The sequence below is a fragment of the Pteropus vampyrus genome, unplaced genomic scaffold (assembly GCF_000151845.1).
Source record: "Pteropus vampyrus isolate Shadow unplaced genomic scaffold, Pvam_2.0 Scaffold306, whole genome shotgun sequence".
Taxonomy (NCBI): Eukaryota; Metazoa; Chordata; class Mammalia; order Chiroptera; family Pteropodidae; genus Pteropus; species Pteropus vampyrus.
Genome location: NW_011889087.1, coordinates 1,526,123 through 1,543,251, shown reverse-complemented (window position 1 = coordinate 1,543,251; position 17,129 = coordinate 1,526,123). Strand labels below are relative to the sequence as shown.

The 17,129-nt window shown below is 53.0% G+C and overlaps 1 protein-coding gene across 1 annotated transcript; it reads right to left on the bottom strand.

Annotated features, from left to right (window-relative positions):
- Positions 1-8,443: 8,443 nt before the first annotated feature.
- On the bottom strand, positions 8,444-15,386 carry C1QL1 (complement C1q like 1). The gene is made up of 2 exons (XM_011377120.2): positions 14,511-15,386; positions 8,444-9,072 (listed from the first exon to the last, which is right to left on the bottom strand). Exons 1-2 carry the CDS (start codon positions 15,105-15,107, stop codon positions 8,893-8,895), a joined length of 777 nt encoding a protein of 258 aa, XP_011375422.1. The 5' UTR covers positions 15,108-15,386; the 3' UTR covers positions 8,444-8,892.
- Positions 15,387-17,129: the final 1,743 nt, after the last annotated feature.

Below are 17,129 nucleotides of genomic sequence, written 5' to 3'. Positions count from 1 at the left end.
CTCATCCGCGCTTCCTATTGGTCACCTTCCGGATCTCTGATTGGCTGTTTCCTAAGTAACAAAGTACCCCTGAGGTGGCGGGCGCTGTCAACAGTGCGCTTGCGCACTTCCCCTTCCTGCTGGTCGTGAGAGGTTTTGAGGCTGTTTCCCAGGCTGGACCCACCAGACTGACCCGCAGAAGCCAGTGCGGAGTAGGGGCCCGGGCCCTAGGACTGGGTTCATCACCAATTGCAGCAACTAGACATCAAAAACGTTTTCAAACCTGCTTCTTCTGTGGCTAAGTCGGCATCTGCTTATCCTAGAAGGGATTTTTAGCTGCTGTTCAGAGTCTCTTCTCGCTCTGCGACCGTCTCAGGAATGAACTTCGAGAGCAGCCGTGATGTGGAAGCGCCGGGGAAGGCAGAGAAGGGCGATTCCACCCGCTTGGCTTTGACAGTGTAAGGAGTATCATGGACTGATTGTCGACTACGACGATCGGCCCCTTAGGGTACCGCTGGGCAGCAGTGCTCCATCCTCCACTGGATTTCAGTGGGCCAACCTCACGCCGATCACTAACACTCGCGGTCGTGGGGGTCGAAGAGAGTCTTGCACTGGAATCAGGAGGCCTGATTCTGATCACTAGTGGCTGAATCACTAATTAGTGCTGAGACTGTGGAAGTCACTTCTCTCTGAGCATCAGTTTTCTCATTTATAAAATGGGGCAAATATCCTACCCTTCCTACTCACCTAGAAGAGAATGGATGAGAAAGTCCCCCAAATCTCTTGCATGTGTAAGGGGATAGCTTTCTATGAATCTGATTAGGATGAAATAGGTGATGGTTGCCAGGAGCCAGATGCTCACCACGTGCCATTAAACTGATCTGTTCCCACACTGGGACCATGAGCAGTTCTGAAGCATGCAAGAAAGCAGTTGGCAAAATTCCCTTAGTGGACCTGACATCGGGATAGTAGAGTTACCATTTAATATCCAGTTGATTTGGCCCAAACTCTTCATTCACCTACCTGGACCTCAATTACCCTCTCTGTACGATGGGATAACACTGCTGGTTTGGTGAACATAAAATGAGAAAACTATTTAAAGGTGCTGTTATTGTAAAGCTATAAGAAAACCAAGGTATTCTACCCAAGAGAAATAAAACTGTTAAAGTATGACTTCCAGATGGGTGTCCCCTCCCTTTCCCTCTCACAGAGATGTGCATTTCAACAGAGGTTTGGGTGTGCAGTGGAGGGATCGGGGTCCCCAGGAGCCTCCAGGCAGGTGTCTCTTGTGTCCTATAAGCCAGGTCTTGCCTTGGTCCAGTTCTGGTTTGGCCAATTAGCCGGAGAAAGTGAGTTGAGTCAGGGTGAGGCAAGCAGAGGCTGACTCCACAGTTAAAGAAGTGGCATGCAAGATGAGGTCTGAAGGAGGAGTGTAGCTAGTTTGTCAAAGAGAGCTGTTCCTTGGATCTCAGAAGCCAAGGGAAAGGACTTTTGCAGGTGAGTCAATTGAGCCCATGATGCTGAGGGCCTGGCTTGGCTGACTTTAGTGGATACAAATGGAAAACCACTGGTCTTTATACCACAGATGCTGGTAAGGGGAGAGTGACTTGATACTGGCCCAACAAGAATTTCAAGGCCTAGAACCCAGATGTAAGGGCTAGGTGCAGAATTTTTGCCTCGTGTGGTGGCAGAAGATGTTTCTGGGCTAATATGACTAGGAGTATGAAAGGCAACAGATTCTGTGCTCTTGAGAGGTATGTGGATATCTCACTATTTGTAAATGGGAAGACCACCAACCCTAGGTACTAAAAGCAGGCAGGGGAGAGGCACATCGTTTCACCTGCATCCTTATCACTGCACACCTTTTGCACCTAGGTGTGGAATTAGCTGTTTCAAATATAGACTAATTTTAAAAGGTTCTTAAGCCAAGCCCAAGACATCATTCTTGCCATCCTTAAAGGTGGGACTGACTTTAAGCCTAGCACAGAAGCCAAGCATGATGAGGACTAAAAAATGTCCACTCAGTTTACCAACAAGGAGGTCATAGGTGGCCTTGGCGGGAGTAGTTTTTCATAGGAGCGGCAGCAGCCAGATCAGAGTAGGTGAGAAAAAGGTTACGACTCTTTTTAATAGCATCTACCTGTTAAAGAGAGCAGAGACAGGAGGTAGTAGCTAGAGGGAATATGGGGTCAGGGAGAATTTTTAAAGATAGGAGAGATTTAAATGATGGGAAGGGGCTGATACAGAGTGAGAAGTTGAAGATTAATAGAGGGGTATGATTGATTATCAATTAAGTAAATTCCCAAGAAGGTGAGAGATAGAGTGGTCAACCATCTTACTTTGCCCAGCTGGGACTGAAGGGTTTGACAGAATGTGAGACTTTCATTTTTAAAACTGAGACAGTCCTGGGTAAACAAGGATAGATTGGTCACACTGGTAGGAGGGCGTGGATGTAGAGCACAGTGGCAGGCTGGGCTCTGGAAGCGGGGTCGGCTCTTCCATGGAGGCAAAAAGAAGAGGGAGAAGGGGGCACAGATGCAGGGAAGTTTGTGGATTTTATGGTGGAAATTGATGGAGTCTTCTTGGGGCTTCTGACTTCTCTGGGAAGTAGGAGATGTGATCATCCATTGGACTGTTATCTTCACACTCCATCAACTATCTTTGTTGCTGGGCTTGGAACATAATAGGTACTCAATAAAATTGGCTGAAGGAATCAATTAATGAATGAGAATAAGAGTAGGTGTCACGGGTGGGTACTCCTAGGAGCAGACTCTGAGATGCAGATCACTGTGCAGGAAGTTTATCAGGGAACGCTCTGGGAATTAATACCTGTAGAAAAGAAGGAAAGGAAGCAGGATTGGGCAGAGGGAGAAATTGAGCTGGGAGCTCTGAAGCTGGGAAGATTCCTCAGAGTCATTCTGAGTTTAAACCCCCATGTTGATCAGTCATTGAAAGCAGGCTGTCCTGAGAAAGGGGCAGGTCTTTGGTCAGGGCAGTTCTCTTAGGCACAGGCAATCCCTGGAAGGGGCCAGTAGCTGAGAGCCATCTGCTGGCAGCACTCCCAGCAGCTGGGAGCATAGATACTCAGTACTGAAGGAAACCTAGGCAGTGCATCACAGCATCCATCACAGGAGATGGAAGTTTACAGAGAGTGAGAGATGGTTGAAACAGCTGTTTTATGTTAGTAGAATGATTATTACGCGGCAGACACAATGTTATGTCCTGAGTAAGGCATTGTCCTACTTGGAGAATGCTCTCAGTATGGCCTTGGAGACAGGCAGAAGACTGCTGGGGAAGTCCAGTAGGGCTTCATGGAAGAGCCGGCAATGAACCTGGGCTTTGAATAATGAGCATGTGTTCTGCAGGCAGCTGAAGTAGCCTAGAGCCTAGTAGACCCATCCCTAGCTCTGGGCAGTTGGGGAAAGGTCTGTAACTCTCCTGGCCTGGGCTGTTGTCCTAGTCCAGGCTGGGGCTCCTCCCTAAGGGAGCAAAGGAGTCTGTGCCCTGGGGGCCTGGGGAGGAACCCTCGAATTTGCCCTTCACCATCTTGGAAAAGGTAGGAGTCCCACCCCTGCGCAAGCTGCCCAGGCAGCAAGCATTGTAGGAAGGAGTGTGTCTAATGACAGGGGTGGAGCTGGGAGAGAGTGAGTTTCAACCCTTCCTTTACTCTAGGGAATGAGCAGTCAAGAGGGCTGTTCCCAGAAAGAGTAAGCCATGCGATCTTGGGCAAGTTAATTCACTATTCTGTGCCTCAGTTTCCTCATCCAAAAAATGGGTGTAACAATAGTAACTACCCTGTGGGATCATTGTGAGGTTTAAATAAACGAATACATGCAAAATTCTTAGAACAGTTTATGGTACATAAGCTACTGTTATAACTTAGCTGTTAATACAGAGATGAGTCTATGTTGTGCCTCCAGCTCCAGGATTCCTCAAGCCCGTAGACAAGCAAAGAAGATCTTCAGCTGCCTGGGTTTTACTCCCCTCTTCATCACCAAAGGACAGCTTCAGCAACAACATGGAGGTAGTGGGGAAAGGCTCAGATTTTGGAGAGACATATATTTGTGGTAAAACCTTTCCAAATATTATATAAATAAAAAATGTAAGTCTCCACTTAGTCCAGCTCCCTCAGAGGTAACCTCTGTTAACAGTTTGGGAAGCCCTCCCCACCCCTCTGATAGCACCATGTCCTGGATGTATCCGCACGACCCGTGTGGGTGTCTCGAAGCTCCAGGTGGTTTCTTTTCCATCTCTAGATCCTCCACACCGAGCTAGGGCCCGGCCTTTTGGAGGTGTTCGGTAATGTTGAAGCAAGCAGAGCAAGTAGAGACCAGAACAGATGGGTGGGTCAGGGCCTCGAGGGTATCCCTGTGCTCTCACTCCACACTGGAAGCCACAGAACAAAAGGGTGGGAGACTCCACATTGAAGACTGGAGGACTTGGTGCACTCCAGTCCCAATACTTAGCTCCACATCCTGCGGACCCCAAATCGACCCCTTCCCCAGTGCCCCACATTCACTTTGGGGTTACCAGGGTGGGAGAACAACCCAGGTGTCTTCATCTTCTTTTACGATCATTATCATCGTCCCAGGCATTGAAGTGCAGCCAGAAGAACTTTAAATCATGAGTCTCAGGAGACTTTGGTTATAAGAAAAAAAATGCATTTGCATTTTGCTTCCTAACTTACGAACAGATTCTCACCCCCTGCCTCACGACAGTCCTTCAAGTAAATATTTTTTTTATCTAGCCCCATTTTATAGATGGAGAAACTGAGGTTCAGAGAAGTGAAGCATCTTTTCCTGAAACACCAAGCATGGCCAGGACTTGAGTCCAGTGCTTCTGTTTCCACTTGCTGTGTGTCTAGTGGGTCCTGTTGTCTCTGGTTCCAGCTCTACCCTGAACCAGCCCGAACAAATCTGGGCTCCTCTCTGGGTCTCAGCTTTTCCAGCTGTGTAATTGGAGTCACGCATTCCGTGGTTTTCACTTTTGGTAGATGGAGCAAATGGGTAGCATGTGGAAAGCATGAGGGGCGGGTAGCCTTCTGGTCTCTCTTTCTTCCAGCCCTCAGCTGCCACCTGTCTGTAATCCTTCTACCCCCTCCCAGTTCCAAACATGTGTAAACTTTTCACTTCCACTTTATTATCACCTCATTTATAGGATTTTAAGGTTTGTTACCTGGAAGGGAGCGAGGAACTCACACCTCCAGTTCTGCTTTTCAAATATACCTTCATTGCTTGTGAAAATAACCTTATTAACAGCACTTAACCTGCTACAGCTTATGGGGGCAGAAGGAACCAGGGCAAGGGAAACAGCACAGCTATCTGAGGTAGTATGGCCTCCGGACCCCTGCGATTTTCTCCTAGCCCTCGGCAATACTGGGGCTGTTTTCAGGGTCAGGAGAACATGGTGAGGCCCAGAGCAGCCTTGAGCAATTGGCCACCTTCTCTAGGTCCTCACCTCCTGCCTCCTCCTCTGTTGCTCAAAGATCCTCCTAGAAACAGCTCCCCTATCTCCTGGACACTTGTCCGGGATTGATTCTCTGGGCAGCACCCCCTCCGAGTAGAAAATGAAATATCAGTTACCAGGAGTGAGGCGGGAGGCAATTAACCCCTAGACCTCACCGTGGCAGATGTGTTTGTAGCGAGCTGAAGCAGAGAGCCCGGCGCACCTGCCTGGACTTCCTGCGAAGTCATCCAATTAGGGCAGCCCCCAATGGTGGGCTCCCACTGCCCCCTCTGGTCCCCATGACCCCAGAAACCAGGGCAGCACCAGCCCCTACATCTGGCAACTGCCTGGACACAGGATGGCCTGCTATTCCTTGTGTAGGTGAGCTCCAGGGCCACCTCCATCTTCACAGACCCCTGGCAGGAACATTATTCATTAATTAATCACACATCTTCCTAAAAGGGAGGCAGCCTGGGAAGGCTTATTACTTCCTCCCTCCAGAGTGGGACCACCATTCTGCCCGTTCAACCTCCTTTCTACCACTTTGCCAGCCCTGCGCTCTGGAATGTTCTTGTGCTGGAAAAGCCCCTGACTGAGGAGGAAGGGAGACACTTGCCCTGCTTTCAGGGAGCTCCCAGTTGGATGAGGAGACAGGATTTGTCCTTTGGGGAAACCCTAGTCCCAGAGTCTGGTTTCAGAAAGCCTTAGTTTAATGGAAAAATTACAATGTCTACTGTCAGATCCACTGAGAAGAGAGCCACAGTCTGCATCTAGGAAACTCTCCAACCCCCAGTCTCAGTAGAGATACTCGCTTTGCCCTCAATTCACTCAAAACAATGTGTTTGAGGACTCCCAGTCTGATGGAGGAGACACAGATCTTGCTTTCAGGAAGCTTCCCATTCTGGTGGAAAAGAATAAAAATAAAATAACAAGACTTTGCCCTTGGGGAGCCCCTGTCTGATGGGGAAGACATTTCCCCAACAGGTTCCTCTGCAGCTGGGATGCTGCCCGAGTGACAAGCAGCTGACAACTGCCATTGCCAGACACTCCTGGTGCCCTGCAAAGGAAGTAACACTCCTTGGCTTCAGTCCAGTCACAGTCGTGCCACAAACTTGCTGCATGACCATGGGCAAGTCATGATTTTCCTTTAGACTATGATTTCTTCATCTGCAAAATGGAGATTTTTTAAGTCCATTTCTCAAAATGACATCAGGATCACCTGGTCACCAGAAAAAAAAAAAAAAAAAGAAAGCCAGCGGGTGAGCCAGGCACTCCCTACAGAAATAATTAACATGCTTTTTGTTGTAGCAGAGGTCTTAGACCAGTCCCTATGGTGTCTGGGGAAAAGTGGGGATCCCCCCAGGTATGTGGCTGGGTAATTCCGGGCCAATGTGGCCATTAAAGAATCACAGGGGCTGTGGGCAGCACTGGGGAGCAGGGGGTAGTGCTGTCTAATCTAATCGCTCTCCCCAAGGAAACTCTCATTCCAGCCAGACCTGCCAGGGGTTTTATTGGGTTTGTGGGGACCTGCAGATTTCAATCTCCAGACCCCACAGGGAAGGAACAAGTATTAAGCTAATTTTATTAAATGGCCACAGCTGGCAGTAGGGGGAAGTAGGGGAGAGAAGGGAGGATAAAGAAAGTCATTCAAGTCTGCCAGCCATGACAAGGGTCCATACATGGGGCCTGACTGGAAGGGAGGCCACCCATTCTTCCTGTCTCTCCAGCTGAGCAGCAGGATGGGGGGTGGGGGCAGGTTGGGGAGGCCAGATGGGATCTTTCCCTCCCGGAGAATCCCGAGGCTCACCCCATGGCTGCTGCCCAGGGCAGATGCTTGTAAATACACCATGCCTCTGCAGGCCAGGAGTGGGAGTGGAAGGGCTGAGTGTGACGGGGAGGGAGGCCGAGCTGCCTCAATGCCATCCTGCCTCAGTTTTGCTCTGGAGGTCCCAAATCTCTCTGAAATACGGTGTACCAGGAAAGAGCATGGCATTTGCCTCTGTGACCTTGGCAAATTACTTAACCTAACTCTGGGCCTTAGTTCCCTCATTATTTCAGATGTAATAACAGTATCCACGTTAAAGGGCACGAGAGCATTTCCTGCCAAGCCACCCCCCACACATACATATCCATGAGATCGTATTTATACAATTCCTATATGGTGTCTGACATATAGAGTGAGTGCTCTCTAAATATTAACTATTGCTATTTAGGGATGCCCTCACTGTGCAGCTGCATGGCCTCTGTGAGGAAGTGAGGGAGGCAGTTGTAGGGCGCCGAGACTTAGTGTGCAGGGCTTCTTGGATTCAAGTGCAATCACAGAACTTAGCAGCTGTGTGACAATAAACGAGCTATTTAATCTCTGTGGAACAAGAGTTAAATCTGCTCATCCAACCTCCCAAAGCTCTTGAGAGACTTGAGATGACATACCTGAAAGCGTTTTGCAAACTTTAAAGTGATGTATAAATAATAAAACTATGTTTATTGGGCACATACATTATATCTCTTTAATCCTCAGTCAAGTGAGGTAGGTCACCTACATTTTATAGATGAGAAAACAGGCCCAGAGGCGAAGTGCTTGGGCCAAGGTCAATCAGCTCTTAGTGCAAAGCTTGTTCCTTTCATGGCCCTCAGTAACCTAGAAGTGAGTCAGAGACGAGTGACTTGCCCAGGATCACATTCGTGGCACTGGATGAGAACCTGGGTGTCTCAGTTTAAACCTTGCTGTGTCCTTTGGAATGCTGGTGCCACTTTCAAAGGTGAAAAAAATCGAATTTATCCACCATGGAAGATGATGATGTAACTGGGCTGCTTCCCATTCCAGCTACCCAGGCCCACTTGGGTTGTGGTGGGCACCAGCCCCTTAGCCCCCACCTCCTCCTGGAAGCAGCTCTGACTCTGGCACCTGGTTTCCCCCCAGACCCATGGGCAGCTTCCAGCAGACCCCTTCCCGGTTTGGAGGAGGGCAGAGTCATGGTCCCCTCCTGCAACTCCTCCTCAGGGCACAGAATGAAACCCAGCGGGTGGAAGTGTTTTTATTATAGCTTTGGTCAGACGGGGCGTGGCCTGCCGGGCTTTAGGGAGTGCTGGGAGGCTATCCAGCCCCATCCCACCCCTCCCCCAGGCGAAGCCACCCCAGAGCAGAAGGGCAGCGCAACCGCCGGGACCTGTCCCCAGCCTGGGGCAGTAAACAGTCCTATTGTACAAATATACAGGGCGGGACAGTCAACACTGCCTGCCTCCCGGGGCCCAGGACAGGGAGCGATGGGTCCGGCTCTGCGGCGAGCAGGCAGGAGGGTCAAGCTGCGTCCGGAGCGGTGTTGAAGGCGGACCAGGGCGTCTTAGCCGCGAAGGGATGGCAGCCAGACCCGGCAGCGAAGAAGTGGAGCGGGGACGGGTCACCCTCTGCCCGCCAGACAGGGAGCCCCTGGGGTGGGGAGATAGGGGATGCAGTGGGACGCCGTAAGCTCAATCAGAGTAAATAATGAAGCCGGAGAACGTGCTGTATTTGTTGCTGTTGCCGCCATGCGCTTTGCCTCCGTCGAGCTTGATGAAGACCTCGTCGCCCGCGTCCAGGTGCAGGATCACGCTGTTGCTTGCGTAGTCGTAGTTCTGGTCTGCGTCCTGGGCAATGGCGCTGGCCCGCACCTGAGGGAGGTGGGGTGGGGGAGTAGGGGTGTGTGCAAGAAAGTAGGGGTGAGGAGGGCGAGCAGTGGGGTCTCGAAGGGCGGGGAACTGTCAGAGGTAAGGAGGATCTGCTGGCCCTAAAAGCCCCACCTTCAGCCCCATCGGGGCTCTCAGCCTGCTCTCTCCCATCATTTCCTCCCTTTTCCAGTCATAATGTGTGTTTTGGGGTCTTACATAGGAGCCCTGGATTTTTAGGGCTGGTGTAATCTGGGTCTGAATTGGGGGTCAAGGTGGAATCGGTCTCCTTACCTTCTCTAAGTCTTACCATCTGGCCTACTGAAGACCTCAACAATGCCTCTAGGATAGCCCAGCCTGGAACCCCCTCCTTGCTGAGAGGAATTCTCTGGACCCCCAACGATGTAGGGCCATCCCTTTCTCATCATTTCTTTCTCTCTGCTTTAATTGTAATAATGATGCCTTACGTTTCAGCCACATCCACCTGTTCTCATGCCAGTAGACGGACACAGGGTGCACCTGGGCCCCATAGGTTAGGGGACTGCGCCTGCCAGGCTGCTGGTAAGCAACCACCCTAGTACAAGGACCCGATCTTTAGACTCCTTATCTGAAGTTCATTCTGGAGTCTGCCACGCAGGAGCAGTGAGGTGGGAGGCCCGGTAATTATTTCCCCTCCCAAGGCTCAGATTGGGCCTGCACAACCACCTCCGAGGAGCTGTAGCTATACCTGTGACTACTGCCCCACTCGAAGAGTGTTTCTGACTCCTCCTGTCTGATTCCTCCTGTCCCACGGTGGAAGAAAGAGAGTGGGTGGGAGACAGACTCCTTATATCTTTCTGTGATCCTTAGTCTGACCTGATATCCGTGCTGGTCCTCGTTTTGATGGAAGAGGGGAGGGATAGGTAGGACAGTGGGGCAAGGGAGCACCAGGGTTGAAGCCCGCCACCATGGCTTTTGCAGGCTCTGACTATAATCATAAGATAGCGAGGATGTGTGGTGGTGGACACATTCCCACTGAGGAACGCAGTCCTGAACCATAGGACCTGGAGCCTCTCCAGGACATCCTGGGTGGAGAACGGGGAGAGAGAAGCCAGTTCCAAGGTTCTGGCTTGTGTTGGGGGAAGCTGCATTGAGTGGGCTTCACTCAGCCAGGCTCCTCAACAGCCCCACTCATTCTGGCCCCTTCCCTAAAAGCAGTCTGGGCTGGACCAAACCAAATTGGGGAGAGGGGGGCATCCTCTCTCCTAGGTAGAAGGCAGAACTGAGGGTCAGCTGTGCCAAAGCTGCTGACTCAGCAGCAGCGCTGCTACGGGAGGACCCAATACATTTGCATGTAGACTGCCATTTAAAGGCCAGATCCTTCCAGCCATCTTTTCTCCCCTCAACTGCTTCTTCCCTAACCTGGGAAGGAACTGTTTGGGGCACTTAGCTGGAAAAACTCATGGTCCAGTTAAAGGTGGGTGGAAATCAAATGAGGGGGAGACCTTACTTGTCAAGAAGCTCAGTTTCTCTGTTTAGAAAATGGATGAGAAAATCCTGCCTCACCACTGCCACCTTTGTGAAAGCCTTTTTCGATGGTGAAGGAAAAAATTTTTTAATCTCGTTGGGGCTTTGAGCTACTAGGAAAGAGCTCAAAGTAAGCAGCTAACTTCCGTATTGTTCCCTGGGCCCTAATCCTGGTAGTATTTATTATTACGCATGCATTTCATTATCTTTGCTAATAAATTACTACTAATAACAATTATTTTTATTACCCAGATTAATTCAGCCTTAAGTCATTAAAACAGTGTGCTTGTTAATAACCAAATCAGTTAGAATACAGTCATATATCATCAGGAATCTCCTGGTGATGTGACAGGCATCAGAACTGTTATGCTTATGTTTATTATTTATTCATCACCATGATTGTTGCTGTGATTATCCTAATTACCCATGGAGGCAGGGAGAATTTATGCCCTTTTGTGCTTAGATGGTGAGAGATCCAGGAACGAAACCCAGGGGTTCTGATTCTCTGCCCAAGACTGGAAAGAACTGAGGCACCCAGCTCCTCCTGGGGGCCAAGGAGAAATTTGAGGAATTGAGGTTGCCATGGAAGTAGCAAAGCAAGCCTGGGACCTGTTACGATGTTGTGCTGTAGAATCATCTCTTCAAGGGCTGCCAGAAGGGGAACTGAGGCAGTGGTCTGACCAGGGGCCTGAGAGGGGTAAGGAGAGACCTCAGGAAACATGCCCCTTCCCTCGTATCAGTGCTGGGGGTCTTCGATGTGCAGGTGTGCCTCCTATATGCAGTCAACTTGGCCCACAGGGGACACTTGTGCTTTCACGTTTACTGAGTCCCTACTGTGCTAGGCACTGTGCTTTGTGCTGTCTGAAAGGCATTAGAGGCCAGAGGGGATAGCTGGGGCCTCTCTCGCACCATTAGATGAGAGGCTGATCTCCAGTTAGGTGTCTTTATACCACAGTCCTCAGTTTATATACCCCACCATTTCTCACCTCACTCAGACTCTGGTGTCCAAGCCCCTGCCCATTTATAATACTCACTTTCCCATAGGACCCCACTTGTCCCCACGCAGCCTCCCCTCCCCCAGCTCAGTTTATCAATTTCATGTCCTCCTTGACCCAGCTGAACTATGGATCTTAGAGGCAGCTGCAGGGAGCTCACCTCACCCATGGTACCAGCTCCAACCTAGAGCCCTTTCCTTAGGCTCCTCAAGTCCTCCATGTCCTAATGACCAGGGCTTGGTGTCATCAGGCTGTGCAGTGGTGACCCAAAGCTACCGCCAGGGAGAGGGGTCAGTGGGGCTCAGATAAGGACAGAGAGGGGGCCTCAGCACCAGGCACGACGGTGGTGACTTCGCCCCTCCCCATCTTTTTTTTCCCTCTCTCCATCTTGCCCGAGGAAGGGCCAGGTCCCAGATGCAGCTCTGCCTTCCTGAAGAAATTCTGGAAGACTTTCTACAGACAGGAACCCAGGAAGGAAAGGCACAGAGCCCAGGGGTGCCCCTGGTCCTGAAGGCATGAGAGGTGCAAGCTCCCCTCTTCTGTTCCCATCCATTGCTCAGCCCTGTTATTTTTTTTCTCTGCTCATTTGAATGTTCTCTTCTACCTCTGAGTCTTTCTCTACACTTGACCATTTTATTTTCTCCCTAGCTATGCTTCTTCATCCTGAGGACCCAGGTTCACCATCCTCTCCCCCGGCCAGATTGGTCTGAGCCAGGTCAGGTTCCACGGAATTACTCCCTCCAGCCAACACATTTGGGGATAGGAGTTGCCAGTTTGCTCCCAGTCCCCCTCTAACACGGTAATCATGGGGTGTGTTATTGTGCAGTTACTACTATCTCCCCTACACAGACCATGAGGTCCTGGAGGGCAAGCAGATTGAACCCCTGGAATCAAGCCCACACTCGGCTTCTGATAGGGGCTCAAAACTAATATGTGAAATGACTAGTGAGATTAAATGAGTCTCTTAGACAATCTGAAAGGAGAGGTCACCAAGCATGTGGGGGAGAGGGCATAGGCCCTGCTATTTGCCTTGTGCTTTTTGTTTTTTGGGTTTTTTTTTTTTTTTGGATGTGTAGGAAATGGTCTGAGTAACTGTTAAAATGCTGGGTCTTGAAACCCCTGGTTAAAGCGACCTCCTGTCTTCTCCTGTGGTCCTATCTCCTTGTCAGGCTCTGCCAGTGCCCTGACTCTGCTGGAGGGAAAAGAAGAGGCTTTTCAGTTGGTTTTACTTCCCAGTGACTGAAGCAAGTGGCCCTGCCCAAAGTACATGCCATCGCTGGGCCTTTCTTTGCCTCATCTCAGGGTCCCTCCTGCAACTCCCTGAGGTGGTACAGGGTCTAGGGCCCACTGGTGGCCTGGCAACCACTTCCCTCTCCAGGCAAGCTGGGCTCCCAGCCCCGTGAAACCTCAGCTTGGTGCCAGCCCAAACTTTCTTTGGGAAAAGAAGAAATTCCATTGATGAAGGTGACATTGCTGCATCCCTTATTGGTGATTAATAAGGGGAATTGTGGAGCTGTCTGCAGAATGAGCCCTCACAGGATACTGGGGCCTTCTTTTGGTCAGGAACCAAGGGCAAAGAGAAGAGGCACTGGAAGCCTGACAGGCACAAGTGGGAGAGAGACACGCAAAGAATGGGGGTGGAGGGGAGTGGTTACACCCAGAAGGGAGAGGCCAGAAACCAAGGAAGAGACAAATAGGGCTGGTAGACACAAAAGAGAAACAGGCACAAGAAACAGAGAGAAAGAGACAGGAGAGAGGCAGAAAACAGAGAGAAGTAGGCAGTGGGAGACTGGAGGAGGCCGACTTACTAGCACCTGGTAGGCTTTTTGCTGATTCCCACCCCAAAGCAAGGGTCTACCTCAGGGCAGTACTGTAGTGGGAAGGGTTCCAACAGGGTCTTGAGTCTCAGTCACAGGTGAGTCTTTCCCAACTCTCCCCAGCCTAGCTTTAGTTCTGACCTGTGCAAGGTCCCCTTCTTCCACAGAAATGCTCAGCCTGACCACTCCCAGGGGCCTCAGACAAACGTGGTCCGGAAGCAGTGGGAAAGAAAAGGGTATCAAAAGAGAAGGGAGCTGGGCGAAACTGTCACCCTGGGACAGGGTTAGGTCAAGGTTGGTCCTGGGGCAGCAGTTCCAAGGAGAACACTATACACTGCGGGTCCCTGTACCAGAGACCCCAGTGGGCTTGGCTTGGCTCCTGCCAGCTCTGATCTCTAGGATGGGGACAGGAAACAAAGAGGATCCCATGACCCTTCAGGAGTCAGGAGTTACAGCTCGGAGACAGAGAGGATTGGGAATTCCACCTCTTTGCCCCGCCTCAGCAGGAAAAACTTTCTACCCCCAGGACACCTTCTTAGGGAGGCAGCTCTGACACAGTGCAAAGGGGCCGCGCGGGTCCGGGTTCTGCAAAGGGTGTCAGATCAGCCCAGCGGTCCTTTCCCAAGGGAGGGGGATGTATTGCGGCTAAGGCTATGCGCACCAGCTCCCTTCGCCTTTGTGCCCAAAACATCTACAGCTCGCCTTCTCGGCTTGCGCGCGTAGCCATGCACCTGGAAGCCCGCGGGCGCCAGGCTGCCTTTTCCCATCCTTGCCCTCGCCTGATCGCCCGCTAGTATCAACCAGACTCCCAGCTCTCTTCCCAAGGTCCAAGCCCCCTAGGGCCGATCCGCGCGCCCGGGAGCCCCGCGCTCTCATTAGTTCGATTTATCTCCCGCATTTCCACGCCACGGGTGCCCAGCCCCAGCAGCCTTTGCCTTGGAGCCGGCGCCCAGGAACTGAAGAGTTAGGGATACCAGCCTGCCTCGACCGTCCCCGCTTGCGATGTCTAAGCCGGGCCGCTGCAGGGTTTACACCTGCGCCCGCTGACTACGACCCGGTACCCATATGCCCCAAGATCCGTGAGTTTCCGGCCCCGAGGCCAACCCCGTGCCGCCGCCGAGCCCACCTGGCCGTTCTTGCAGAGGTCCGCCCACATACTGGTGCCGTCGCCGCCGCGCATGAGAACGTGGTAGGTGAAAAAGTAGGTGCCGGGAATGTTGCACGTAAACTTGCCGCTGGTCGCGTCGTAGTTGTTGCCTAGGTTGGTGACCACGTCGTCGAACTTGAGCACCTCATAACCCTCGTGAGGGTTCTTGAGGCCGGCGTAGAAGGCCACGCGCGGCACCGTGGTGTAGGTGGCGGTGCTGATGGCACCGCTGCCCCCCGCGCCCGGCAGCCCGGGAGGGCCGATCTTGCCCGGTTCACCCTTCTCCCCCGGTGGCCCCACAGGGCCCGGAGGACCCGGGTCTCCTGGAGGTCCCGGGGGGCCCGGCTTGCCTGTGCGGCCCGGCTTCCCCTGGGGGCCCTGCACCAGCGTGGAGGGCGGGGGCGCGCCGCTCTGCTCGCTCAGGGCGTCGCCGCCGTCGGGCCGCGCGCCGGTGCCGGGGCCCCGCGCGGGGTAGGGGTCACACACCATGCGGCAGGTGCCTAGCATCTCATAGTGGCCGTCCGGGCCGCCCGAGCTCACCAGCACGGGGATGAGCACCACCAACACCAGCAGCATCACCACTCCCGCGGCGGCCGCCAGCAGCGTTTTCCGGCCGGCGCGGAGCCTGGGGAGCGCCGGGCCGCCCGGCCGCGCCGTCGGGGCAATGGTGCCGGCGGGCGAGGGGCGCGGGCGGAGCGCCCGCGCTCAAGGGCGGTCCCGTGGGGCTGAGAGCATGGGGCCGGGCCCGGGGCCCCGCAAAGGGGCCCCGCGCTGCGCTGGATGCGCTGCCCAGCCCAGCAGCCGGTTCCTGCCTCGCGCCTCCCTCCCGCAGCGCGGCCGGACTGAGCGCGGCGGCCGCCGCCTCCTGCCTCGCTCCTCCCTCCTCCTCTCTCTCTGGGGCCACCGCCCCCTCCACCCCGCCCCGCTTCACCCGCTTCGCGCGACTCAGCGCCCGCGATGGGTGGTGCTGAAGGAGGGGCCGACGCCTAATTGGGCCGCGGGCGGTAGGGCTCCGCCCACTCATAGGGGCGGGATAGAGGGGGCGGTGCCACGGGGAGGAGGACCAGAGCCAGCACAGGAAGGGAGAGACTGAGGGAGCGACAGAGATTCGGAAATGAGATAGGAGCTAGAGTCTGGAAAAGAGGCTCCCATAGGGAAAAGGAGAACAGGGACCAAAGAGCGAATAGAAGAGAGGGCCACCAGGGAATCTAGAGAGAGCTGGAGGGACTAGGAAGGAGAAGCCTCGAGGGTTGGCTACGAGGAAAACCGAGAGGGACAGGAGACGAGAGGGGCCACTGTCTGCAGGGGGGCGGAGGCAAGGAGGAGCACCCCGGTCTGCTGGGGACAAAGAGAGGGGCTGAGGGAATGCTGGAGCGGGAAGCGAAAAGGACGAGGAGGAGGGTGATGAGGGGGGAAAGGCGAAAGAAGGATGGGGAGGGGGGCATCCTGCACTCAGGCCTTTCAGATCACCTGTCGGGGAGATCCTGGGGAGATCATACAGTCAGGGTGCCTAGCGGGATCCCGAGTACTGACAGCAGCCGCTCCCTCCTTTTTTTCTGGCTCCCGGCTGTTCCCTGACCCACCTTCCTCCCCACCCAGGGGCCAGAATCTTCTGCCTACTCCTCTCCTCTTCCCCTTTCTCGCCAAGCTCCAGTCCAGACCAGGCTGCTTTATCCTGGAGGTGGAGTCTCCTCCATCTTCCTCTGATCACTCCCCTTATCTATGCTTTTAGACAGCGGAGAACTGGGGGCCTTGAGAAAGTGGGAACCCCCACGTTATTTCTCCTTTCGGATCGGTACAAACATATCCCTAGGTGGCGGTCCCCTTTTCCAGCCTCCAAGAGGAGGAGGGGTTGTGTTCACCCAGCCCCTCAGCTCCTTCTCCCCATCCCAGGCTTCTCAGCAGCCCCCTAACTCTTCTTCCTATCAGGTTGCATGAGGCAAATCCTCTTCCCCAAGTGCAGCAAAGTGTTTAGGTTGCATAAACTGAACTGTGTCTGCTTCCATAAAAGTATTTGTCACATTATTGGAGACCCAGCTCCACTGCTCCTCCTTCCCCCTCCTTTAACCCAGCCCACCAGGGAGGGCTCTGCCTTTTGCCATGGCTAAAGGATGACCCTCCAGCCTCTTTCTTTTCTCCTGAGAGGTACCCTCCCAGCTCACGCTCTCCTCTTGCTGACCTGTCATGGGGTCCTTATGACGCCCTGACTTTCTCCAACCAAGGTTGGGATTGCTTAACCCCATCCGGAGCTGGGAGGAGGAAGGGGCAGCAGGATATCCAGTGGTGAGCTGTGAGAGAGGACCTTCCAAGCGCTGACAGCTGAGCCGGGGTTAGAATGACCCCCACTGCCAAGGAGGGAGCTAAAACAATTCAATAAATAGCATTTCTTCAGGGCTTACTGTGTGCCAGGCCCCGTGTTGAATGCTTTAGATACACGGTCGCACTTGATCTTCACATCAGTCCATAGAGGTAAAGCCCATCATTGTCCTCATTTTACAGACGGAGAACTGAGGCTCTAGCAAATTAAGAGATCTACCAGAAGTCACACAACTAAAAATTGGCAGAGCCAGGATTCAAACTCGCAGCCTGGCTCCACCG